We start from the raw sequence: 26,888 nt of genomic DNA, 5'->3' as shown, positions 1-26,888 counted from the left end.
TTGGCCAATCCCAGCATGCATCGCTGCCCCCAGCCGCTCTCCCAGTGTGAAGTTGGGGCCTCGGGGCGGCGGGTACCGTCCGGCCTCGCGGCATTGTGGGAGTTGTAGTCGCCTGCCGAAGAGCTCTGGCGACTGAAGGCCTTGCGTGCAACTGCGGCCCTTTCCGAGGTGAGGCCGGGGCCTCTCGCCGCCTTTCCTCTCCGCCCGGCGGCAACTTCTTCCGCAGCGCCTGGCTGTGCGCCCGGCGGGCCACGCGCGCCCGGCGCCTTCCCTCCCCGACCTAAGATGGCGGCCGAGGTGGACTTCGGGGACCAGGAGCTCTTCCAGCAGCTGGACGCCGGCGAGGCGGCGCCCATCCCGGCCGCGCAGCCGCCCCACGCCCGCTTCGAGGAGGAGGCCGGGGCGGAGACGGAGGAGCTCCGCCAGCGGCTGAGGGAGTGCCAGGAGACCGTCAGGGAGCTGCAGGCCGAGAATATCCTGGCGGGGGAAGCAGGCCGGCCGGGGGCGCCCCCTCCCCTCAGATCCCGCCCGGAGGCGGCAGCCCTCGAGGCCTTTGGCGTTGCCCAGGGGCGCCTCCCGGCCGTTACGGGGCCGAGCGGAGCTCGGGGTCTATCTTCGCAAAGGGGTCCCAGCCCTTGTAACCCCCTCCCCACCCCATTTGTAATCTCGAACTTGCGGTGGATTCAGTTCCGTGGGCTTCGGCTGTAGTTGCAGAACGTGTCAGGGACTACTAGCCTCTTGCAGCAGCGACACGGTCCGGCCCCTGGAGCACGAGAGCTTATTCCGCAAGTCTCTGTTTTCAGGGTTGGCCCGGCCCAAGACCTTTTGCTGCCTGAGCGGGGATGAGGTTTTTTTGCAAAAAGATACTTAAGTAAATGCTCAGGTACTTTGCATTAGCAAATGTTTGGCTGCGCTGTGTTGGGAGTTGTAGCCCAACAACATCTGGGCACCAGGCAGGCAAAGGTTGCTCTAAAGAGTGATCTAATTGTGTACATTTGTTTTACTTTTATTTCATAAGCTGCTTTGGCTGTGTGCAGTAAAGCTAACCAACTGAATATATTCTATAAGCAGTGCTAAGAAGGTTGAAGCTGCCAGCCTTACCTAATAATGTATTTGTAGTTTGCCTCCATTCACTGTTACTGGAGAAATCATTTCTGGCACCCAAAAAAGTTTCCACCCCACATCACTGTGCTTCAGGGAGAGCAGGAACAATGAAACTCTCACCCTGTCCTGCTCCTGTTGGAGTGTATAAGACACAAGACTGGCAAAGTTATGTTGACACTTTGGACAGAAACTCCCACAAGCATTTCTTCTCCTTTATGGCAGTAAAAATGCCATAAAGTGAATGCCATAAATTGAATTTATTCAATTTGCTGCCCCCTCGAGTTGATCAGAATTCCACTCTGCTGATCCTGTCTGTGTTGTGTTTGCTGCAACATACTGCTATGCACTTGAAAAGTTGTCTCTTGGAACTTTGCTGTGGTTTTTTAAATTTAATTTTGTACTACTTCATCCCATACCACCCCACCTATTTTATCTTCACAACAACTTGTGGGATAAGATAGACTGCAAGAGAGTGGCCGCCCAAGATCACACAGGGGCCTTCATGGCTGAGTGTGACTTTGAATCTGGTTCCTCCCAGTCCTAGGCCAGTACTCTGAGCAGTATGTCATGCAGTCTACCTCACTGACTTTTTAAATTCCTTCCATTCAAAGTGGTGTATGGTTCTCCCCTGTCCCCTTTTCTCCTTGGCTACAATCCTGTGAAGTGCATGAGGTGCTGAATTATCCAGGTTCACCTAGCAAACATTGTAGCTGAGCATGGATTTGAACACCCAGCACTCTTAGATTACACTGGCTTGTCATCGTCCCTCTGCAAATTATTTTGTGGTCACACACACACAGAGGACACATGACAAAGCTGGGGTGGGGAGAACAGCACCTGTTGAATATATCACTTGTCCAGCTTTTTAAAGGGCACAGGATACCAGATTTCAAAGAAGAAGGCACTGTTCATAAGCATGAATTGTACCAGGGAGGAGTACAGTTCTTCTTTTAGCAGAACTGTGACATAAATGTCAGCAGCCCTAGAAGGATGTGGCCTGAAGCGTTTGACAAGGTATTCATTCAATTCTGCCATCTTCAGGCTTCCCTTGTGATGTCTTCCTTCCTTCATGTACATTGAGTACCATGAGTGGGTTTCAGCAACTGATTCACAAGTGGGGAGGCTAATGTACTTTCCTTTAACTTTCATACCTACTTTTTATATGTCAAATAAACTTACATCTGGAGCTCTGGTTCTAATTATTATTACTGATTGAGAGTGCAGAACAGGGGCAGTCATAAATTATTCCAGAGTCATTATTCTGAAATAGTAGCATGACTTGAAATTCCTTAACAAATAATTAACATCATGAACTCAGAAGAAAATTGAATATGCTGACTCGACCAAGGTATGTGTAAATTGCTTCATCTGTGATTTTTAGTACATTGTTTAAAAGTAGGTAGGCTCCAAAGAGGCACTTTAGATATGTGTAAGGATTTGGGCATGCCCTGTGTGATTCCAACCCACCCACACAATGCCAAAGCATAAATTGCTTGTGGAACCCCTTTCAGGTTCCAAACTGGCTTGCCATGTTTTAGATGTATGATGTAATTCATACTTTATGTTAGTACTTTTAAAAATGTTAGGTAGTTTTTAAAACGTGGTTTGACCTGCTCCATTTATGGGGTGGGGCACAAAGCCTCCTTGAGCATGTTAAGCTAGCAGCATGGTTTTATGGATTCTGGGTGTTTGCTTCAGATGTAGCAGAAAATACCTGTTATTTGTTTGTATTGAGTGGTCACGAGGGAAGAGTGCATACACTTCTTCACTAATATTAAGCTGTAGAATCTAATAATAATAATAATTTATTATTTGTACCCCGCCCATCTGGCTGGGTTTCCCCAGCCACTCTGGGCGGCTTCCATAGAAACCAAAAATACACTGAAATATCACACTTTAAAAACTTCCCTGAACAGGGCTGCCTTAAGATGTCTTCTGAATGTCAGGTAGTTGTTTATCGCTTTGACATCTGATGGGAGGGCGTTCCACAGGGTGGGCGCCACTACCGAGAAGGCCCTCTACCTGGTTCCCTGTAGCTTTGCTTCTCGCAATAAGGGAACCGCCAGAAGGCCCTTGGCGCTGGACCTCAGCGTCTGGGCAGAACAATGGGGGTGGAGACGCTCCTTCAGGTATGCATGTAATCAAAAGAAAATAATTTTGGCTTAGTATGCACTATTCTTAAACTGTGGTAAGGAGAGAAGTTTATTACTAAGAATGGGGGTGGGGGAGAGAAAAAGATAAATATACATATTAAGGTAAAGGACTCCTGGATGGTTAAGTCCAGTCAAAGGCGACTATGGGGCTGCAGTGCTCATCTCACTTTCAGGCCAAGGGAGCCAGCGTTTGTCCACAGACAGCTTTCCGGGTCATGTGGCCAGCAGGACTAAACCACTTCTGGTGCACAGAGGACTGTGACAAGTGCCAGAGCACATGAAAACACTGTTTACCTTCCCACTGCAGTGGTACCTATTTATCTGCTCACGCTGGCGTGCTTTTGAACTGCTAGGTTGGCAGCAGCTGGGACAGAGCAACAGGAGCTCACTCTGTCGCGGGGATTCGAACAGCCAAGCTTCCAATTGGCAAGCCCAAGAGGTTCAGTGGTTTAGACCACAGTGTGACCCGCGTCCCTACATATATTAAAGTATCTTAATGTGGTCAGAATACTTCCAAACTATGTCAAAGGGGCATGTGGGCCTGTCTGAACTGCTACTACCTAATGTAATGGTAGCTTTATGCTTTCTTTTTTTAGTGGACTTACCATTGACGACTCTAAACTTGATGGGCCTTTGTTACAAATTTTATTTATGAACAATACTGTTTCAAAGTAAGTATATATATATTATATTGGTTAAATTCAGAATGCTTGTATCGTGGGTGCCTTCTAGAGTATTGAGCTTTGAGTGGTGGGTCAGAACCCACTAGTCTACTGTCCCCCAATATAAGGTGTGTCATGTCTGTAGCTGTGTACCCCAATTTTTTGGGGGGGGGGTTGTGTGTATGTGTGTGTTCAAATGAGAACTGGAAACATTGGGTGGCTGGGTAAATATGTCATATGTGGGTTTTTTTAAAAAGTTAAATTAAAGTTCCCACATAGTAGGTTGTAGTCCCTAGTCTAAAAAACGTTGAACGCTATTGCCCTACAGATATTTAAAGAAAATGTGTGCAACATGAAAGGAATTTTGAATTTCTGCAGTGCTACCAAAACACTGGATAGGACAAATGCCTGTACCTTTCCCCTCAAAGTTTGATCTACAAGCTCTTCCTTCTGCAGAATTGCAGAACAAAATCCTCAGCTTGAACAGTGTGTAAGAGCAGTCTGTGAGAGAGATGCTTTATAACAAAACAAGACAGCATATCTATTTTGAAAATTCTTGTATAGGCAATATCATCAAGAAATAGAAGATTTCATATCTTGTTTAGTTCAAAAATATGAGGAGCAACAAAGTGCTGAATCTGACAAGACCTACTTCAATGTTAAGCCGCAGGTATTTATATATTAATGAAATGATCTAAACCTTTTCTTTTATTGGTATCCATTGTTACTATTGTAGTAGACTAGCCCTAATAGCCTTTGTTATTGATGAAAAGTGCACCATGTTTCCTTAAAAGCATAAGAAGAGAAGCACATAAGCTACATTTTCGAGAAATAACATGTTTCTATTCATATGACTGGTCTGTCAAAAATGTCCTGCTGCAATGTGCTAACTGGTCATGTTCTTCAATAGCACAGTGTATGATGCCACTGCTCCATGTGAAGATAGGCAATACTGAGTCAAACCATTGGTTCAATACCTAGCCCAGTATTGTCTATTAGGACTAACAGTAGCTTCCCAAGGCCTCAGGTAGGAGACTTTCCCAGCCCTGCTACCTGAAGTCCTTTTTGCTTGAGATGTCACTACATCCAAAGCAGCCACTGAGCTATGTCCATCCAGTGTGCACTCAGAGCACCTGTGCACACAAGGCCTTCCCTGTTCACTTTGTGGAAGAGGGCACCGCTATGCTTATAGGAGGTTAAGGTAAAGACTTCAGAGAAAGCAAAGAGAGTGGGTTTTTAGCTGAAATTTGAAGGGATGGTGGGGATGGGGGAAGAGTTTCTTGATGGAAGAAAGTTAGAATATAAATGCATGAATTTTTTAAAGAATCCTGTAGGCTGGGGAACTTGTTGCCTTCCAGATATTGCTCAACTCTGGAGTTGCCCATCATTCCTGACAATAGGCCATGCTTGCTGGGACAGATGGCATTGGAATCCCAACAGCCTCTAGAGGGCACAAGGCTCCCTATTCCTGATACAAATGTTCTGGAAGTGAGTTCAGGCATAATGAGTTATATAGGAGAACATTCATAATTATATACTTTGTTGTTTGATAAATATAATCTTAGTTTCGCAAACTGTGATTTGTCTTTCTATTAGCCTTCTAGTTTTATGTTGGAAGAAGACCATAAAGTGACTATCTCAAATACATCAAAAAAAATCAAGGAGGCCTTTAGTGTAAGTTACGCCTTTGCTCTGTGGTGTATGTGCTTGAATCCTACATTTTAGATTTCCGAACCATAGCATTAGAAAAGGGTTGACAAGATGCTTAAAGAGCCATGTAATTCTCACTGTATTTAATTATTGTTAAGTTGTTGTAACTCATATTAATTGGCTGGGCTTTTTTTAGTTATGGGTGTGTAAGATATAAGATCTTGTTTGTAAAACCTTAAAACAGGAGAACCTTTATTGTAATGTACTTAATTATATCAATATATATATTTGTGAAATATTTAAGTACATTTTTAAAAAGGAATGTTGTCTTTCAATCTAATGAAATGCTGACACTTTTTGACTCTTTCTACAGGTTGTAGGAAGTGTTCTCTATTTTACCAATTTTTGTCTTGATAAACTGGGGCAGCCTATATTAAATGAAAACCCTCAGCTGACAGATGGATGGGAAATACCCAAGTATCCTATTTAGTTTAATGTCCTCCTCTTTTCCTGCTAACAATGCAACTTAATCCAATCAGTACTAAACCAGATTCAATCTATATATTTTGAGTCTATTAACTACGTAATTGTGTCATACGTTACAGGGCACGCCCTTTCTGGTGAAACATTATTTCTGGTGATTGGATTTCCTGCTCTGCTTAAAGATGCTATTGGGCTTCCATGCTATATTTCTCAATAGTGGAGTCAGGCAGCTGACACGCTACACTGATCAGGCTAAACCCTACTATTAAAAGATAGCATGCTTTCAACAATGGTGGAGCCATCCTTTCAAGCGGAATCTTGCCTTCATGGTATTGATTATGAGTCTCATCTTACCTTTCTTAAGCAAAAAACAAACAAAACTAAACTTTGTAATAACAATTTATACCAAAACACTTCTGGGTCATAGCCATCATGCACACACAGACACGTAAACCTCAGTTCTGTTTTCTACAATGGCAATTCCTTATTGAACTCTTAAGATACCAGCAAGTTTTCACACAGATTCTTTCTCTAGATGGACAGGAGATACAAGTAAAGCCTAAAAGGTTTGTATTTCTCTAAATCTATGAAAATTTCTAGTTAAAAAACTGAAATGTGCTGTGATTGATAAGTAATGGATATGACTTAGAATGAGAGCAAAGTGCAGATTAAATTGCTGACATAAAGAGCACCCTTCATGATGTAACAGCTTGCCACTTTTAAAGCATTTTGTGATATTAAGTGTGAAGTGCAGCCTCTTATGACCAAAAGTATAGGGGAAGAGGGAGCTGGAATGTTCTGGGTGCTTTGAAGACCTTATTCAGGCACATCCAAAATAACTATAGCAGCCTTTGCCAACCTGGTGCCCTCCAGACGTTTTGGGCTACAGCTGTCATCAACCTCAGCCAGCACAGCCATGCTGGAGGACACCAGGTTAGCAAGAGCTACTCAGACCTCGCTGTCCATCTTCCTGCTCATAACTCTCGTAAAACTCCATTCCCCCCCCTTTAATTTGATAGAAACACAGATACAATCTGCTAGGAGACAGGCTTATTAACTTTCATTAAGAATTAACTAGATGAGTCCTCAAGTAGGGCATTAGAATAATAGATTGAGCCAACATTTCATGAACAATTAAAAATAAAATTTTACTCCTCGGCTTTATAATTGGAGAGGGCCATGTGCCTTGACATATCTTAAGATAGACTTTTAAGTAGTTCATGCAGTGACCCGTTCAGTTTCCTCTCACACTTCCTGATTCTCACAAACCATGGTTTCCCTTCAAACCTGAATTGGAAGCCACACTTTAAAATGGGCTTCCGTGGTTCAGGCACACCATTTCCACCTGCTTTGGGTGTCATGGCAAATTGCGGTCTGCTCTGTGGGAGGCGTTGCAAGAGAAAGAAGGAGCACAAAACCACAAAGTCCATAACAAGAAGTCCAACTATTATGTCTTGGATCAGAGCACTTTTTTTCTTTTTCTTTCCAACATCCAAATTTCCACTACATACTACTTTATTTATTTGTCAGGCTGTTGTAGCATAGTCACAAAATGTTTAAAATATTAAGATGGCATTGCTGTTAGTATACTTCCTCCTGCATTCTTCTGTGCTGACACAACTGGGTTGGGTATATTAGGCATATGGGTGACATTTTAAAAAGGCTGTTGGAAATATGTAATGGACCCACATTTTGTTAAGTCAGTATTAAATATTAGTGTTATAAACTGTTTACTTTTATAAAGCAGGCCAAAATCTCACTGCTTCAATTGTGGCTCTGAAGACCACCAAATGAAAGATTGTCCACAGGTAAAATATTCCTTCTGATGTTCTGTCCTCAGAGCACATTGATAATCAGATATAGATTAATTTGAACGGATTCAGTTGGGTTTTGATAAAGCTGTATAATCCATTTGAATATTGTTGATATGTTTTATATCTTAAGACACATATTTTGCTACGTATGTCCCTATTAAAATATTCTAGGGTCTTTTAAAAAACAAGTTTAAACAATTGTATTCAGCAACATATATCCTCTGGAAGGCCAAAACTTTTAAGTATCAAATAGTCCAACTCTGTATAGTACTAGGCAGACTGTTATTCAACAGGTGAATCAAGGGAATTTGTATGTGTAACTTGGTAGCTGGTATTGTCCTGATTTCGCCCCCTCTAACTACATTTTAGCCACGAAATGCTGCCCGTATAAGTGAAAAAAGGAAGCAGTTTATGGATGCTTGTGGGGAAGCAGGAAACCAAAACTTCCAACAGCGGTACCATGCAGAAGAAGTTGAAGAAAGGTTTGGAAGGTTCAAACCAGGAATAATTAGGTATTTTCTCTCTCTCACTGAATATAAACCATCCTTTCGCAACCTGGTGCTCTTTGAAAGCTTTGGACTACAATTCATATCAGCACGGACCAGCATGGCTGTGCTGGCTGGTGCTGATGGAACTTGTAGTCCAAAATATCTGGAAGGCACAAAGTTGGAGAAAGCTTAAAACATGGGGGCAGGGACTGGATGGCTCAGAACTCCTGCCCTCAGGTACCTGATTTTTACTAAATCTAACCGAATATTGAAAAGACCTTTAAAATGTTTTGCTCACTCTCATTTCAATATTTGCTACTAGCACCAAGATCTGCACCTGCAGTGGCTCCACCCAGGTCTGCACCTAAGACTTCAAGGCCCACTGCAGCGGCCTCATGATCACATTGCACCCAAGACAAGGTGCTGAAAGAAAAAGCAAGGTGTGGACTACAAGTAAGGTGAGGTGCCTGCCCCACCTAAAACAGTTGAAGCTGCAGCAGGAAAAGACTTAGACACAATACTCATAGAGGAATTTGCAGCACAGCATATTTCACTTAAAACCATGATTATGGAGACATGGAAGGAGCTGATAACCCCTTTGGAAAGAATGGTAGATGCAATAGTGGAGAAATTTGCTGGCACCACCGAAACCATCTCAGCAGCAATGGATCTGGTACACTTAGATGAAAAAAATTGAAGCGGCTCCTCTGAGAAAATAAGGATACAAAATCTAAGCTAGAGGAGGTGGAAAACAGAGCCCGAAAGCTTACTTTACATGTGAGAGTCATTAAAGAGGGGGCAGAAGGAGACAGTATTATGGACTTCATATTTCAGTGATTCAAAAGTGTGATACCCACCTAAGAGCTACTCAGTGCTTTTTTTCTGGGGGGAACGCAGGGGTATGCATACCCCTAAACATTTTGTGAATTTAAGTTTGGCCTCATTGAGTGGCAGTATTTCAATATGAGTAGGAAAATGAGAGTACCCCTAAACTTACTATCTATCTATCATCTATAAAAGCACTGGAGCTACCTTTGGGGGCAAGAGAGAGCTCACAGAGCACTATCAGTCTGTGAGGCACTGTTAAGTGCTTTCACCAATTCAAAAAGGACAAGATTTGGATAGCTTTTAACAAATGTGAAAGGAAGAATATGAAAATCACCCAGTTACAGTGCTTCAGGATTTATCTCTGGAAACAGAGAATAAAAGAGAAATGTGTCCAGTAATGTTCAAGTTGCAAGAAGCAGGAATATGATATTACTGGGCTTTTCATTTCCATCTGGTAGTCACTACAGGAAATTCAACATTCTCAGCAGCAAATCTCAGAGAACAAATCTACCGGCAGCATTAGTTCCTGAGATAGCTGAATATCTAGAACAACAAGATAGTGCGAAATAGGAGAATGGGCCAAAGGAGGAGCGGCAGTGTTCACCCATCAGAAAGATCTCTCCACTGTCAAACAAACAGAAAAAGAACCAAGAAAATAAAACTGCTTCAAGGATTGCAAACTGTTAAAAATGAGTACTTGCTCTAATTTTGGAACCCTTAGCAATAAAGCTTCATCAAGACCTGGCTAGTATGGGAGTAACATGGGGAAACCCAGCCAGATGGGCGGGGTATAAATAATAAATTATTATTTTTATACATTATTATAACAATGGGGGGAAAACATACTCATGAAATTCATGAAAATCAGTCACTTATATGTAACAACAGGCAAATATATTGAAGCTGGACACAACTCTGCAGCTTTCTTATATAATTCCAGCGTGACCTTTAGTTTTCCATCAGGATACAAATCTCTCTTGTTTGTTTTCTTAAAATGTAGCAGACAACTTCCCCAAATAGGGTTGTTCAGCCCCTTCCTATTTCTAACAGGGTGTCATTTGTCCTATTGCAGTGAGGAACTTCAGGATGCACTTGGTGTCACTGATAAGACTCTTCCTCCTTTCATCTATCGAATGCGGCAACTGGGCTATCCCCCAGGTTGGCTCAAGGAGGCAGAAATGGAAAAATCTGGACTAACACTCTATGATGGAAAAGGTAAGTTTAGTGGTGAGAACGGCCCTCATTACCTTACTGCAAATGTGTTTTATTTTTTCGTAATAAGAGGATATCTGTCCATTATTTGGCTTTTGACTTCGAAAAGTGTTCCACCTTTCTGGTTTCTGCCTGTAAAGAAAATAGTTAAAATAGTGTTGCTTATTGTTACACCCTGTTATATGAGATGTTTGCCTATTGATTCTTTCCAATAATAATTGAAATTCTGTAATACCATTAGATTATCTGGACCCAGTTCAATTCAAGGCATTGAAACTACCTTGGCCAGCCTGGTTTCTTGGGAAAGGAACTGGGTAGTGCAACCTTGTTGATTCTTTTTGACTTCAATACCATTGACCACAGCATCCTTCTCAAACGACTTGTGGGTTGGAAATTGGGGGCACTCTTGTACAGTGATTCCATTCCTACCTTCAAGCCCGTTTTTAGACAGCAGCAATGGGGGACTATTACTCAGTATTACAAGTCCAAATACGATAATAAACAGTTATTATATGTGTGATAAGACGAGTGTGTGGCTTAGGGCACCCCCCCCATGTTTTCAGGAAAAGTTCCATTGTTACTAAAATTCATTGGAACAATCTGGATGCATTGATTGAGATTCCTGCATTGTGGGGACTTGGACTTAATTGCTAGATTTGTAGTCAATGAAGTCCTACTCAGAGTAAACCTGTTGAAATGAGTGTGCCTAAGTCATGTTCATTAATTTTAATGGGTCTTTTCTGAGTAGGACTAGCATTGACTACAACCTTAAATAAGTACCGTAACCCAAGCTTGGGTGGCTTATCTTGGGGTTCTGGTGGAGTGGTGCTAAATTTTTCAGTTCTGAATATGTGGTGCATAAAAAATGACTGGTTATTTCTTTTGTGATTAATTATACAATGTTGTTTTGCTTCTTATCACAGAATCTGTGCATTCCAGCACCCTGTTGTCAAAGTGGTTAGAAGCAACAAGCGCTCACCATTATATGTGCCAAGTCCTCTTTTGTCAATAGTATCAGTAACTATTTGTGGTGTTTCGTTACAGCATCTCCTGGTGGTGAAACAGAGGCAGAAGAATATTACCAACAGAATTGGCGTGTCACTTATGATGTCTCTAAGTTGATAAACTATCCAGGTTTTAATATGTCCACTCCGAATGGAGTAACAGATGTAAGTGACTAGTTTTACACTTTCATCACCTCCTTCCTCCAAAGAGTGACATACAAATTTCTTTTACACGTTATCTGTATCTGACAGTCCTTTCAAAATTTATTTGGAGGGACTCCCTGCTTCCACATGAACTGCCCTGGCCTGTATCTGAAGAAGTGTGCATGCACACAAAAGCTCATACCAATAACAAACTTAGTTGGTCTCTAAGGTGCTACTGGAAGGAATTTTTTAAAATTTTGTTTTGACTACGGCAGACCAACACAGTTAACTGCCCTGGCCTTGAGTTGGTCCTCAAAGGCCCTCTCCTCTGGCCCACCATTAATGCAGATCTGGTTGGTGGGTACCATGGACCGGGCCTTTTTGACAGTCGTTCCTCAACTTTGGAACTCCCTTCCCGAGGAGGGGTTTCCTCTTTGGTTTCTTTCATACAGACCTTTCATGTGCATTTTAGTCTGTTCTACTTTTTAACACTAGCTTGGTATTTCAGCTCCCAATGTTTTTATATTCTAAGCTGTATTGTCTTGTTTTTTAATTTGTATTGATATAGTATGTCCTCACCTGTTGTAAATTCTGTGTTTGGAATACACATTTATTAAATATTTTTCTTGCAGTTCATTCTTTGCTTTCTTCCTCTTTTTGCTAAACACATATATGCAAGCAAGTTTTCTAGTCCTGCATGTTGATCAGCATCTTCTTTTACTGTATTTATATTCCTGCAGGAATGGAGGATGTTTGGTTCCGTACCCCTTCAGCCCAGTCAGCAGAAGGATATCTTTGCCCACTATCTTTCTACCTATCTTTCGGTGACTATATTTAAATGTGCTTGTGAAAGCTGTGTGTATTGATGTTTCCAGTTAACAATCATATTTCTAGTTCTGCATAGAATTCTCTAACTTATGATAGTAAAAAGCATACATAGGTAAGAGGAACATGTATAGGTGTACATTTCTGTAGATTGTTGCCATGTTTGATACTTGTCTTCTGGTGTCTTTATGTCATATTTTGCTCATTAGTTTCAATTAGTTACTTTTCCATTAGCCTGTCTCTAGGAACCCTTTCAGGGTTGAAGAGTGCAATAGGAGTTATTGAAATCTGTTAACATAAATCACATAAGAGCTAGGGTCCCTGATGGGAACATATTTTCAAGATATGGCAGTTGGTTGCTTTGAACTCTTTCAAACCATTTTAACCACCTATGATAATGTGAATAAAGAGTGTGCAGTTCTATAACCAGAAATATTAGTGGGCAGATTTAAATTTAGGGTTGTATCCAGTGTAGTGGAATCCAGTGTAGCATAAGTTAGAGGAATACTTGTTCTGCTGATGTAATGTTTTGCACCAGCAGAATGTTGTGCAAGAGAGTGCTCAGCAGGTTGCTGATAATGTGCTGCACAATAGATTCCTTAGTTATGCAACATTAAAACTTGCCCATCTGCTAGTGCAAGAGCTTTATGCTAGCAGACAGAGAATGCTGGAGGCAGTTATTAGTATTTATTTTGCAAAATAGCAATACATATATACATACATTTTAAAACAAACCTAAATCCAAGCAGTGTAGAGTATATAAATTTCCAAGTGACTTTCAGTTCTTTTGGTACCTTTAGAATCATTGGCCAGACTTCTGGAAGTCAGAAGCAGTAAGGAAAAGGGATGGAAATTGCCTTTGTTTAAATGCTTAAAAAAATAAACATTGAAAGCTCAGAGAAAGTGACCCTGTGAGGCCTTCTTCTCCATGGCTGTGGCCCACAGAGCACATGAGCACCTTCCATGAATGTATCTTCATAATTATGTTGAATACTCTTAATCTCTCTTGTTCCTTTGTGATGCTTCTTTAGTCAAGCCCAAAGTCCAGCAATAAAAGATCTTCATCTCACCAGAATGCTCATCATCCAAAAAGACAGAAAGGAAACAGTGCTGAAGTATCGTCAGCTGACATGGAGATGGATTCTGGTAAGCCTTTCAATACTAATAAACCTGTGCAATAAATATAGTTCATAAAATAGCTGTAAAACTTCCTTCTTCCCATCCCTATTAAAAATTATGATCCACCACACCTGTATACCAGCTTCCATTGAAAACAAGATAGGGATAGGGATGCTTACTAACAGTTGCTCTTTTTCTGATTTCAGACTTTGAAGCTCCACACAGTTCTCCTGGTTATGATAGCTTCCAGTTCCAACCTCCACTGCCTCCAGGGTCACCACTGAATGCCACTCCTCCCCCATTGCCACGTGGGACCCCTCCGTGTACTCCCCCCAACATTACCCCTCCCCGGCTTCCTCCATGTATTCCCCTACCAGTTACCCGTGATACTCCACCTTTGACTCCTTCCAGTGATTCTGCTCCACTGAGAGCAGAGGGCTCTGCTATGGATGAAGACACTTTGACTCTGGAAGAGCTTGAGGAGCAGCAGCGCCTCATTTGGGCAGCCCTGGAGCAAGCAGATAGTGCAAACAGTGACTCTGACATACCTGGAGAGAATCCTTTAACAGGAAACTCTGTAGCCTCATCACCGTCTCGAATTGAGTCAGACATTTTCCCAGAAGAAATAACATGCAAGAAGCTGGATGTATTGGAACTTGGGACTTCAGACACCAGTGAACAGGTACTCAAAGCAGAAGAGTCTGAAAAGAAACAGATTTCAGGTGACGAACTGATTGATTTGACAGACACTGAAGAACCGAATCCCATGGATTCTGAAGGCAGTGTTGAGAACTGCTCCTCAACCTCAGTGTCCAGGGTAAGCCACAGTGACTCTCCTGTGGTCATCAGTGCTGAGGTGTCCAAAAATGCCAGCCCTGTCCCTGACATGAGCAAATTCGCTGCTGGGATAACACCTTTTGAATTTGACAATATGGCTGAATCTACTGGGATTTACCTCCGAATAAGAAGTGTGCTAAAGAACTCTCCTAGGAACCAGCAGAAAAGCAAGAAGGCTTCCTCCTAGGTGTCCTATTACTACTGCAGCACGGTTGCACCCAAAAGAAACCGACTGGCCAATTAACTTTGGATACTACTCTGTACTTACTTTATAAATAATGACCAAGTAAGAACAGACACATTGAAACTCCTGCTTTGTTCCTCCTATAATTATGTTACTTGTTTTAAAAAGTGCAGTGTACAGAGCTTCCATTTTGACTTCAGGGCCTGTTGCTGCCTAAAACCAATGTTTCTGCTAATACAAGAAAGTGCTACCAAGTGAGTTAACTTTTCTGAAAATGTTTCCTGAATATGAGTTAATCTTTCTGACCCTGTTTGACTTGTGAAGTTAGAGCAGCGGCAACTGGAGGATTTTGTCTGTGCTTTCTGCATCACTGTAAACCAGTTTATTCTCAGTAGTTTTTGAAAGGTTCTCAACCTTTTATATGGTTTCCCCTTCATTTAAAATAGAAAAATTGTAGCAATGAAATGGGAATAATCAGGGGTTGTTTCCCTCCCCTTTTTGAAGAGTTTTATAAGTAATTTATGTGGGTCAGATTTTTTTTAGTACTACCTTCTTTCTTCTTTCTTTTTAGTAATGTCCCATATTTGAACTTGCTGTACATACATATTGATGCTTCTGTACAGAGGTTTAATAAAAAAAATTTCATAACTTTTTTGTATGTAAACGTTTAGGTAGACTAGAAAAACCTACCGCTGGAAAACTGAATATGAAAATCCTGTTGTGGTTGAATCTTATACTCCCCTTTTCTGCCAATAAATAAATAAATAAATAAATAAATAAATAAATAAATAAATAAATAATAAAGCAGAAGTGGGGAACCTTAGGCCTGGGGGGTCAGTTGTGCCTTCCCAGGCCTCGGCCATTGGGACTCTACTCAAGCCACGCAGCCCTCCCCGTTCCACATTTCTCACCAGCTCTGCTGCACTCCCTCCTCAAGTGCTTTTGCATGTTCTTGAATGGTAAAAATCAGCCTCTTGCTTGCCTGGATGCAGAGCTGTGTGGTGTAGCCTACTGTACAAATGTAAAAATCACACTGTTTCTCACCTCCTTTGGCCCTGCCCACCACAAGTAGCCCCCAGGTGGTTGCTCATGAGGAAATGAGGCCCTCAGCTGGAAAATAAGTTGAATGCCCTTCTCTAAAGTTGCATCCATACATATGGCAAAAAATTAATGCATAATTAGCTGCTTGTACATTTGCATGCTACCTTTCTTTTGCCCTGAAAATGAAGGTGTGGCATTGCATGGATAGTCTCTCAGGAGCACACTGCAGGTTTGTGTGCAGCTGTCCCGTCGGTGCCCTTTTTCCTCCTTGCACAAAGGCTCCAATGCAGGCACCTTGGTTATTTGGAAGACTGGTGTCCTCCTGGCCCTTGGAGGAACCTGCCCTATGGTTCAAAATATAGCTGAGCTAGCTGTTTTCAAATATGGACATGCTGTGCCATGTCAAATTAGTTTTCTACTTCACTTGCTTAAAGGATTCTCCAATGATGTGTATGGTAATTCTCAATGGTATGTGTGAGGCCTCCACCACAACCATGGATTAGGCAAGACGGGGCCTAGAATCCGTGGAAGTGCTGTATTCTTCCTACTCTTTCCCCCTCCCTTTGCCTGCCTCGCTGAGTAGAGATTCCTTCTTCAGCTAACATGGTTTTCCTTCATCTATTTTCTTACTCTTTATTTCAGCCTTTATAGGAAATTGTTCTCCATTCCTTTTGCCCTAAGCCCACTCATCCCTCTGAGAGGGCGAATACAGTCTTGGGGAAAAAAAGTACACCTTCTTTGAATTCTGAGGTTTTACATAGGACATAATAACCACCATCTGTTCCTTAGTAGGTCTTCTACCAGAGCTCCAGCTGCTTCTCTCATCTTTTCCACTAACATCTCCTTGCTGGAAATCCACTGATGGCTACAAAGGCTGCTCCATCTCCTTTCTCCAGGCACTATAAAATTGACATATGCCTCAGCTGAGGCAGCATTTGAAGGAAGGCTGCTCCAGAGAAGGGCCCAATAGATACATTTTACATTTCTATCACATCTTTTCCTGCAAGGAGCTCAAGGTGGTATACATGGTTCTCCGCTCATTTAATCCCCACAACAACCCCGTGGGGTAAATTAGGCTGAGAGGCAGAGACTGGCCTGTGTGTGCTTCATGGCTGAGTGCAGCTATGACTCCTGGTCTTTCAGATCCTCGTCTGACACTCAGCACTATCCTCTAACAATCCACGTACCATGAATGCTCCTCCTTGGATGAGAGTAGGACGACTCCAGGCCTGTCCTGGGCGTGTCTTGGGTTTGTGCCATACCTTCCAGTGTTTTTTTCCAGGGTGGCAGGTAGCTCCTTCCATTTACCTCAGTGTCTTGCATTTGGCACTTCTGTTTCTTTGGCATTCATCTGGGGCTCTGAACAGGGAATTGAAGATGTACTAATTAAGTATTATTAATAAGAAAGTACATAGTTTTTAATTGTATCCATGTTTAATTGTTTTTCAGATATTGTTTTTCTTTTGTATGTTTTTAGTGGTTCTTGTTTCTATCTGTAAGTTGCTTTCATTCCTGTCAGGGGAAAATGGCTGTGGGGTATAAATAAATATATTCTTAATATCATGCATTCTAGGTTACATGACCGACCTATCACTGAAAATAAAATAAAAAGCAAACTCTGAGAAGTGCTTGCATCTGAAGGGTTAATTGGCTACATTACAGGAGATTTTAAATGGGTGGAGCAGTTCTAACTTTGTTTGAACTTGCCCATGCTATCACTGGTTTGTGTCAACTGTGGCCTACTTTTGATTGGCAGCCGCTTTCTTTGGTCTCCAGTGCAAGCTTTTCCCATAGAATGCTCTAAACTGGAGATGCCAGGGATTAAATTGAGGAATTGGGGGCGTTCACTCTTTGATGGAGTTGCTCAGCTAGCAAACACAATGCTAGGAAAGAGGCCTGAGAACCATGTAGCGTATGTGTGTTTGTGTGTTCCTGCAGATCTTTTGAACTATGCTTCTCATCATCCCTGGAGAAAGTTTTCTGCATGCAAGACATACGCTCCACCATTGAGTTACTACCATTCTGTGCTAATCTTCATCTCATGTCTGAACCTGCAAAGTGCAGGAATTAAAATGTTGGCCTACTTTGTAGCATAGCAGTTGCTGCAAAGGTTATTTGAAAATATATACAAAATTATTTGAGTGCTTGAGTAATTAGCATCCCTATAGTTTCATTATTGCTCCAAGGCAACTTAAATTTAGATATTAGGGAAATTAATTTCTATCTGTTGCCATGTATGTGTATGTTTATTTTTAACATTCTGTCCAGAACTCTTAAATAGTATATTACCAAAGCTAGACTTTGTTACTCTTTCTGTGCACATACATAATAGTACTGATATTTTTTCTGGTTTCATTCCTCCTGTCTTTTCTTGCTTTTTAAAATATTTGTTCAGTTTCACATCTTTTACAGTTCTCTATTACATAATGAACCCTTGTCTATTGCAGTGAGAGACCTTCATGGCTGACTTTATTAACAAGTGTGTATTTTCTCCCTTAGGCTGTGGGTGTGTTCTATGGCAATCTAGGCCAGGTAATTAAAGTGAGTGAGTAATAATGCTTGATCTAAGTAAAAGTGATGTGAGCCTTGAAGCTTTCCCACACAACTTTTCTAATGCCATTCATACCTGGCTGATAGCTCTCCTACCACATAAACTTGATGGTGATTTATGCAGACCTGTTGGACTACTTTAAATGATTTGAGCTGTGAATGGCAAAGGTTCCAACCCAGCTAAAGTGGTGACTTAAGTCCCTTGGAAAGAAAGGGGGATTAAGTTACGGTCCATCCACACTTTTGTCATGTGCTTTCTACTATTTTGTATTGGATCTATTATCACAGGTCTGAGAACTGTGGTTTTTTCCTCCACCGCTGAATTGCATCTTAAGAAATCCCTGAAAAACAGCAGAAAAATAAAAATCAAGGAACACTACTATTAAAAGAGGCAGCATAACACATGATGGGAATGGGAGGGCACCAGGTTGCCAAAGGCTGGGCTTTGTGTTTTTTCAGCTTGGAAAAAAAGATGTCTACAATGGGAATTAACGGGTTTATAAATTTATGTGTGGTGTGGAAAAAGCCAATAGACATTCCTCTATCCCAAAGAACTAGAACTTGGGGTCACCCAGGGTAATGAATGGTTTGGAACAGACAAAAGAAAATAGTTACTCAAACTACAAAATTAATGGATTGAGTTGCCCCATGGAGTGGCAATGGCCATTAACTAAGGTGGCTGGATGTGGAGAAAGAAACAACTATATAGAACCTCTTGAAGGGGCAGGCTTTGGACTCTCAGGCACTGGTTAGCCACAGCAGACATGGCCTTTTCCTTTCCTGCCCTTGATGCCTTCTGATTAGCTTTTCTTGGGGAAGCAGGATGCAGTACTGTTGTTGTTTAGTCGTGTCCGACTCTTCGTGACCCCATGGACCAGAGCACGCCAGGCAGTACTAGATGAACCTTTATTTAGTCTGATCCAGCTGGGCTCCTTTTATGTGTTCTTGAAACTTCCATTTTCAGTAGGCTTGCTCCCAAGTCAGAGGGTGTGCAGGATTGTAACGCAAATAGCTTGCAAAAGGTGTGCGTGTTGCTGATCTATATTTTATTCTTCTAAGTCCATTGCATGTGTTTATTCACCCTTTCAAAGCCTCCAAGTTTCCCTTTCAGCTTCTTCAGGGATGAAGGCATTCTGTCTCGTTGCCAGGAGCATAAGAATGAAGCCTGTGCTGTGCATTGTGGAACAAAGAACTTTGCTGTCCTGGCCTGTCAATGTGGCCGCACTTGCCAGTACCATATTGACTCCAGGAGTGAAAAGAACATCTGCTGAGGGTTGCATAATATCATTCACTCCCACTTTTGCTGAAGCGCTTACACAGTGCAGATGTAACCAATATTTAACAACGCACATTAGAAAGCGCTCGCTGCATCTTTTAGAAGAAGGAATTGCCATGTTGTTCGATCAATTTATTGGCAATGCCAACTTACTGCTTCTTTGCTGTGCACAAGGTCATAATGTGCTTTTGAATGCAATCAGTGTTCTGGCTCCCTTTTTACCAAAAGATAATGGTGGGTGCGTGCGCACACACGCGCGCACACACATCAAGAGCAAATGCTTTGAAGCAAAACTGCTCAAATTTATTTTGGAAGTGCTTATCCTGTTTTCCTCTTAGAGGCACAAAGACCCATACAATAAATAATGCAGTTCCTGGTGTACTTTGAAACTCCTCTCATCTTTCTGCTGTTGCTCTGATCCAGTGTTTCTTTTCCCCATGGCTCTGCTGCCAGCTTAATTTGTTTTAGTTTGAGCACCTCTGGAGATTCAGAGTCCAGCTTTGCAAGCATCATCTGGCTCGTGAGGGGTTGTTTTTTTGCAAATGACTAACAGAATGTGTGTTAACTACTAAAAACATTTATGGGTCCATAACTTTTGTGGACTTCTTTGGAAGGTTGCCCTGAACCAAGTAATTTTCTTAACTTCATGCTATTGTTCTTCTATATTTAGTAATGTCAGACAATTAAATGTGTTACATTTTTCTTACTTCTCTGTACACACTAAATAAGAATATTTAATTGTTGCACAGATATCTATAGAGAAGTGGCTACTTACTGCTTTGTCATGAAGATGGTGACTACCTGGAAAGATGAAGAAACAAATACATTTTGTCTCAAGAAAAAAAATCTACAATTGTTGCTGATACAAACAGGTAAAATTGATAAACACAGTATGCTGGTGCCCCTCTGAAACTGTTTAAAATGGACCAGCAATAATGATATTATTCTGTGGAGTTGAACATTTTGAGAGTGTTACAAGAGAAAAATAATGAAGATTTAAGCAGCATCCATATATGTACTTGCTTGAATCTTAGTCTCCCATAATTACTTTATTTTGTCCAAAAAGTACATAATCACACCCCCCCCCAAAAAAACAGACAGGAATAAACCTATCCTGATCCTCCTTTTGTTTGTGTGTTGAAGAATTGCACTCTGTAAACTCTTGTTGCTTATGCTAGTTATACAATATCTGTAGGCAAAAAGAGGAACAAAAGGTGGCAGAAGGTAGTTGCATTGCTATGGGGCTTGCGGGGCGGGGGGGGGCGATTCTCAGTCTTCAGATTCTGCTTGGCCAATTGCAGGGGGAAAGAGCAGGGGGTGGTGATGTATATATCTGCTCAAAGAGCGCAAGACACAGGAATTTCATGGCCATGTGGCCACTGAGGATAAAGAGACTGCTCCCATTTTATCTGTAGCTGTGGGTTTTCCATTGTTGTAAGTGACAAAGAGCTGCCTCCCTCTGAAACTGTTTATTACATATCTTCTGCGTTTTCACCATCACTACTATAAATAAAAAGCATACTGTATTGATCCTACTCATTGTCACTGGTGCAGATGAATAAAAGGAAAGCATCCCATTAAGGTGTTTTTCTTAATCAGCCCAGAACCATATTTAGAAGAAAAAGGGTTAATTTAAAAAACCCTTACTCATGGTGTCTTCATGTGGCATGAATTTCCACGCTAACTTGAATTCTAGTGCTATAGTTCAATATGGCACACCGTAGCTCATGTCCCTAAAGACCAGTTAAATAATCAATTTTGCCATTTTCTTTGACAATGTTGCAAATGTTTTCCAATAGCACTTGGTGTGTTTTAAGGTGGGAATTCTGGCTGATGAGTCCTCCTGCCAATTTCTCCCTGAAGAACAAAGTCGTTGCTTTTATTTAAAAAACCAACACCTACTATTCTGCTGCCTTACACGTAAATCAGTGGATTTTTGCAAAGAAATGTGCCCACCCTGCTATGTTCTGCTGTCCGCTACTTTGCTCTGCTACTTTGCTTCAGCTCAAATAAGCCCTATAGAATTCAGTAGGACTGACTGCAGGGTAAGTATGTGTCAGATTCCACTTGTTAGCCAGCCTGTCTGCGATGAAAATATTCCATTCAAATCAATAGGATGTACATATGGCTTGCTGATTCGTTGTGAGAAAAGCAGGAATGGATGCTTTACAAAAAGAGGTTGTAGGGGAAACAGAAGCCTCACCGAAATCAATAGGATGTGGCTAGGGTTGGTTGTTTCTCTCTGAAGGAAAGTGGAAATGTAGGAATTTTTAAAGGGGAAGAGAGAAAGGGTGGGGAAGAAGCTATATTGATATAGCTAATTAATTTATGTTAAGGATTGGGTGGGCCTATGAGGAAACAAAGTGGGGAAAAGAAGGGGATTTTTAAAAAAGAGAACTTCTACTGAAAGAGGATGTAAGCATAAGTAGCGTAAGGGGCGCTACTCTGGGGAAAGGGGAAAGCGAGAGAAGGCCGGCCGGCCTCTGGCTCCGGGAGAGGGGCTGCTGCCTTGCAGGCTGAGGCCCAGAGAGACTTGCTGCCAGTTGGTGTAGACAGTCCTGGACTAGGTCTGACTTGGCCGAATGAAAGAAGAGCCTTCAGCTGGATCAGGCCGACGGCATCCTCCTCCCCAGAGGCCAACCAGACCTCTCTTCTGGGAAAGCCGCAGGCGGGACCGGCTGCGAGAGCCCTCTCGGCTCCTTCGCCATGAGTTAGCCGAAGCCTCTTGTCAAGCCGCCCAGCTTCCTGGCCCGAAACATTCCGGCACCTGAGGGAGCCACAGAAAGGCGCCCCCTCGGGGGGAGGATCGGCACCCGAGTAACGGGGCCCCGGCGAGCCGGAAGGTGGGCTGTCCTTCCCGGGGGACGGAGGGAGGAGGGCCTGGCGCGCCTGCGGCAGAGAGCGGCGGAGCCGTCGGGGAGGAGGAGCCGAAGGGGGCCGAGAGCCGCGCAGGGCGGCGCGCGCAGCACGTGAGGAGGCGGCATCGGCGGGGCTGGCCTGGCTCCGCGTCTCCGCCCGCCCGCCCGCCCGCCCGCCTTGCGGAGCCCAGGCAGGAAGGCGGAAGAGCCGGGAGGGAGCCGAGGGCGCTGCCGGCGCGTCTGGCGGGGTGAGGCCGGGGGGGGGGTCCGGGCTCGCCTCTCTCTTCCCTCTCCGATACGCGGGCGCGCGCGCGGGGGGGGGGTCCCCTGCTTTGTCTCGGCTTGGAGGAAGGGGCCCCACCGCCGCCTCCCCGTCTGCTCCCTGCCTGCTTCGCCCGCACAGGGACCGCGGCGTTTGCGGGGGGGGGGGGTCTGTTGCTCTGCCGTCTGGTAGCTGTGCCTGCCCCCCCCCCCGCAGCAGCATCGCTTGCATTCTTTCTTTCTTGGCTCTTGGGGGAGATCTGGCTGCTCTCCGCTCCGCTTGAGGGGGGGGGTGGAGCAGGAGGGGCTCCCCCTTTCTGGGCAAGGGCTCCTCTCCGCCCAGGTGGGCGAGGGATGCGCTGCGCGAGACTCTTTGTCAGGAGTGGCGGGGGGGGGGACTTGGGGGATCCTCGCCCCCCTTCTGTGGCAGCAGCCTGTATCGCTTTTGCCAGGCGTCGCTGGACGGGATAACCTGCTCATTTTGCAGCCCGGGGGTTGATTGCTTTGTTGGGGTAAAATGTGATATTTGAGGCGCGGGGAGGGGGCCGACTCTGCTTTCCAGCTTGGACTCTTATTTGTCCTGGGAGGATCGGGATGAGAAGCTTTCTTTGCCCCCCAGGTAGCAGCTGAAGCCGATTTCAGCCTTCACTAAAGGGTTAATTGGTAGGTGTTGAAGGCTCCTTTGCAAGCTTGGGGGAGTGGGGGGTGTTTTGCATTTAGAGCCCCTGATGTTTTAATACCTGTACTCTTAGGTTAAATGTTTAGTTCGTAAATGGGGATCTATTTATGGTTTTCAGTTGGCACGGAGGCTTGCGTCTATGGCTGTTGAGCTAATAGGGTTGCAAAAGGAGTGTGGCAGAGGTTGAGCACAGGTCGGGCTCTGTATCTGCTTCTCCAGACTGGAGTTGGAAAGGCCCTGCGGTGCCCCTTCGCCAGCCTTGTTCTCCATGCAGACTTTCGGAATGTGTGCCTGGAGGGGTGTGGGCTTCAAAGCTGTCAAGTTCTCCCTCTCAGCCTGCCATAAGGAGGGTGGGAGAAGCAGGGCCAGCCCAAAGCATTTTGGGACCTGCGGTGGACCCCAAAATGGAGCCTCCCTCCCTCCCTGCCAAGGCAGAAGGGGCGAGGGAAGAGCTACATCAGAAACAAGGGGTGGGAGATCAACATCGAGATCTGCTGCCCCGTGGATCCTGCCACCTAAGGTCTGGCCTCATGGTTGGGCTGGCTCTGAGAAGAAGCATTCCTGAGCTCTGCCTGTCAGTCTGCTAATGGAGTCACACAGACTGTGCTCAGTCATCTGATCTGCTCTTGCCTCGGGTGACAGCAGCAGGTTTCCAGATCTGGTACCCAGGCAGCGATCTGGCCTGAGAGAGGGAGACGACTGAGGTAGACCAGCATTGGGAGGTGGAGGCCGTCTGCTTTGTGCTGGAGACCCGTAAGGGTTCCAGATTACTGCTGTTAGCAAGGAAGGTGCTTCCTCCTTGATCCCCTTCCTTCCAACACAAAAGCTCTTGTAAGCCGAGAGGCAGGCAGTTTCATTTGAACTGGGTGGAGAGATGCAGCAATCAACTGGTGAGCAGTCTGCTGCATGACATCACTGGTTGGGTGGAAGTGTCATTGGCCAAACGAGCAGAGTAAGTACAGAACTTCCTGCCACGAGTGTTGAGATTATAGATTTCCTTATAGAGCAGCTAGGAATGTATGCTTTTACAATTGGAAATACCTTGATTGCAAGGAACAGCATGTTTAGAATGCTATATTACCCTTAAGTTGTTTCTCAGAGACAATGTTTATTACCAGAGACTGATTTTTCAATTTTCAGATTCATTTTAAGCGATTAATCACCTATGCTTGGTGTGTGAGAGAGATGTGTGTAAAGTGAAATTAGCACATGACCAGGACTTTGTTGCATGGGCAGCTGGCTAGAATAGTTATCCTTACCAAGCATTTGGTGGTTTAAGAATCTTTCCGTTGCTGATATGCATCTAGAGCTTAAATATCCTGTGATTAAAAAAAATTAAGAGTGGCATGCTTCTCCCTCACTCTTGTGCATGGTGCAAAGAAGTTTCTTCATGCCTCCGTATATATAGCTTTTGTGCAAGGGGAAAATATCAAATAACTCTGATTAAGTTCAAGTACGTCTTGTAACTTCTGCTCTTTGAGGTTTTGTGTTTTAGCATCTTTGTGACTTTTAAAACTACAATATGACTGTGAATCCACATTTTAGTAATAAATGTAGGAGAACTAGATTCTGTAGTAAATAAAAGCAGGTAAAACATACCGTATTCTGCCATCATGTAAATTTAGCCTTGTAAAAAAATGATCTAGCAAATTATAATCCTGTGTGTGAATGTGAGAGAAGTCGAAACAAAATAAAAAAATTATTTATTTTGCTTTGACTACAGCAGACCAACACGGCTACCTACCTGTGAGAGAGAGTGCACATGAGAGCATGCACATGTCTAGTACAATGAAAGGGTTGTGTTTTGTTTCTGTTCAAGTTTGAAATGGAATTGTAGGTTACGTAAATGGGAGCATATTAAATGTCCCTCTCATATTGCCCTTAATCCTATAGTATCTTAATCTTTAAAATGTGTAAATACTTAAATGCTGTCATACCTCTGACTATGTGAATGCACCAGAAATGTGCAGTGACCCAGAGTTGGAAAGTAAGTAAGGGGACTTAATTTCCTTTAAGATAGTATTGTTTTCCTACTGTTGGAAGGGTTCCCTCTATTTGTACAGTGGAACCTCAGGTTACGTACTGTCCTCCTTACAAATGCTTTGGGTAATAAGCTCCCGGAAGTAGATGCTCCTTGTTGCAAACTTTGCCCCAGGATGAGAACAGAAATTGCGCGCTGGCAGCAGCGGGAGGCCCTGTTAGCTGAAGTGGTACCTCAGGTTAAGAATGGTTTCCGCTTAAGAACAGACCTCTGGAACGAATTAAGTTCGTGACCGGAGGTACCACTGTACTTCTTAAAGTAACAGTAAAATGGCAGATCATGCAGCCTGTCAAAATTGTTTTTAGTGTCCCAAGCAGCATCAGATGCGTAATAGCTTTTCATTTTAAAAACAAACAAGGGCCACATTTTTGTTCTACTGAGGGTTGCTGGATCTATTATTGAAAATTAAAGTGTGGAAATAAGGGGATAAGCATGATCTCCATGGGACTGTGATGCTGTCAGGGGTCAGTCCTAACCAGGCTTATGACCAAGGCCTGCTTCGGTATGCCTGTATCTGGGGCCAAGAGATACCATACTCATAACCGGCTCTTCTAATTTTATGTTTTGATACTTGAGTCCAGTTGAATAAAGGAAGGATGCATAGTTGACTTAGTACAGTATTTCTAAATTGCCCAACTAGAATAATTGGAAGAGAAACACATCTAAATAAAATAATTGCACACTGTTTTCAAAGTAGGGTTAATGTAACCAAAGGCATTCAAAGCTTTGTATTTTACATATAGTTTAACTAGTAGTTTTAGGCAAGGGAAGCTGATTAGGGTTCTATCTAGTCAGTCTGTTTCTCCCTCTTCCTCCTCCCAGTTTACTCCTCCATGCCATGGAATAACTAGCATTGTTTAATCCTTGAGCTGGTGAAATCATGAGTGTAGAGTTTTCTTAATAAGCTGAATCCCTGATGATGGTATGTGTCATGTTTTCATGAATGGTATTAAAAATATACAGGGCAAATGGGCATTGACACATAGACCCACTTCTCAGTACCAGGTAATTTCCACCCCGCCCAGCTAATGAAGGTCTTGTAACTCCTGATGATCCCATTATGCTACATGAAAGGGGGATGGAATTCAGATTTAAATCCCCTTTATTGTACAAACAAGAAAAGTATGATCAGTAAATACTAAGGTATGATTCCAAGTTAATCAGGACAAGGGAAGGCAGACTTTGAAACATACAAGGCTTGCTTTTTACTAGAAAAATGTGTTCAGCAATACATTTTTAATTTATCAAAATGAATGCATAAAAGATCAGGATCTTTTAATAGTTGAGGAGAGACTACAGTACATTTTCTAAGTCAGAAGTGGGTGGCTTGCTGGACCATCCCAAGGCCCACTCAGTCCCACCTCCTTTGCAAGAATCCCAGTAACCAGCTGCTGTTAGGTAGTCCACTAACAAACTGTGGGCTACCTTCTGACCCCTCTGCATTAAGACATCTTGGAGATTTCTAACATCCTAAAGGCCGTGAATAAGATGCCAAGAAATACAAGATGCCGTACAAACATCTCCTATCATTCTTCGTCTTAACTTTAAATAGCCCATATCTGGCCTATCATATCTCCTCTCAGTCTTCTCTTTTCCAAGCTAAACATACCCAATTGCCTTGTAGCGCTTGGTTTCCAGACCATTGAGTGATGAACGTCAATGAAACTTGCTTGTG

The 26,888-nt window shown here is 43.1% G+C and overlaps 2 protein-coding genes and 2 long non-coding RNA genes across 19 annotated transcripts in view; 2 read left to right on the top strand and 2 right to left on the bottom strand.

Annotated features, from left to right (window-relative positions):
* The first annotated feature begins 20 nt into the window (after positions 1-20).
* On the top strand, positions 21-15,150 carry ZCCHC8 (zinc finger CCHC-type containing 8). Of its 2 annotated transcripts, none has more exons than XM_081892734.1 (14): positions 21-474; positions 2,412-2,452; positions 3,854-3,928; positions 4,484-4,589; positions 5,516-5,593; positions 5,943-6,046; positions 6,553-6,618; positions 7,800-7,860; positions 8,236-8,378; positions 10,255-10,397; positions 11,439-11,563; positions 12,283-12,366; positions 13,399-13,513; positions 13,693-15,150. In XM_081892734.1, exons 1-14 carry the CDS (start codon positions 286-288, stop codon positions 14,508-14,510), a joined length of 2,148 nt encoding a protein of 715 aa, XP_081748860.1. In that variant the 5' UTR covers positions 21-285; the 3' UTR covers positions 14,511-15,150. The 2 variants fall into 2 exon arrangements, with proteins under 2 accessions (XP_081748860.1, XP_081748859.1); XM_081892733.1 differs by having other exon boundaries at positions 7,797-7,860.
* On the bottom strand, positions 8,776-10,256 carry LOC309359268. The gene is made up of 2 exons (XR_014163797.1): positions 10,094-10,256; positions 8,776-9,689 (listed from the first exon to the last, which is right to left on the bottom strand). It is a non-coding gene; the product is annotated as an uncharacterized lncRNA (long non-coding RNA).
* On the bottom strand, positions 13,042-21,746 carry LOC309359267. 2 transcript variants are annotated; one of them, XR_014163795.1, is made up of 4 exons: positions 20,150-21,746; positions 16,736-16,907; positions 14,035-14,187; positions 13,042-13,537 (listed from the first exon to the last, which is right to left on the bottom strand). It is a non-coding gene; the product is annotated as an uncharacterized lncRNA (long non-coding RNA). The 2 variants fall into 2 exon arrangements; XR_014163796.1 differs by lacking the exon at positions 20,150-21,746 and having other exon boundaries at positions 16,736-20,111.
* Positions 21,747-22,350: 604 nt separating this feature from the next.
* CLIP1 (CAP-Gly domain containing linker protein 1) overlaps positions 22,351-26,888 on the top strand; it is a 105,287-nt gene continuing 100,749 nt past the window's right edge. For 12 of the 14 annotated variants that reach the window (XM_081892885.1, XM_081892880.1, XM_081892875.1 and 9 more), the window contains exon 1: positions 22,351-22,480. The gene's annotated coding sequence lies outside the window, so the exon portion shown is untranslated. Of the gene's footprint in view, positions 22,481-22,932; positions 23,157-23,863; positions 24,125-26,888 lie in introns of those variants that run through there. The other 2 variants (XM_081892881.1, XM_081892883.1) reach the window with 2 other exon arrangements.

Source organism: Podarcis melisellensis (assembly GCF_964234715.1).
Source record: "Podarcis melisellensis genome assembly, chromosome: 16".
Lineage (NCBI taxonomy): Eukaryota > Metazoa > Chordata > Lepidosauria > Squamata > Lacertidae > Podarcis > Podarcis melisellensis.
The sequence above is the reverse complement of the archived record's forward strand: the minus strand, read 5'-3'. Positions and strand labels throughout refer to the sequence as shown.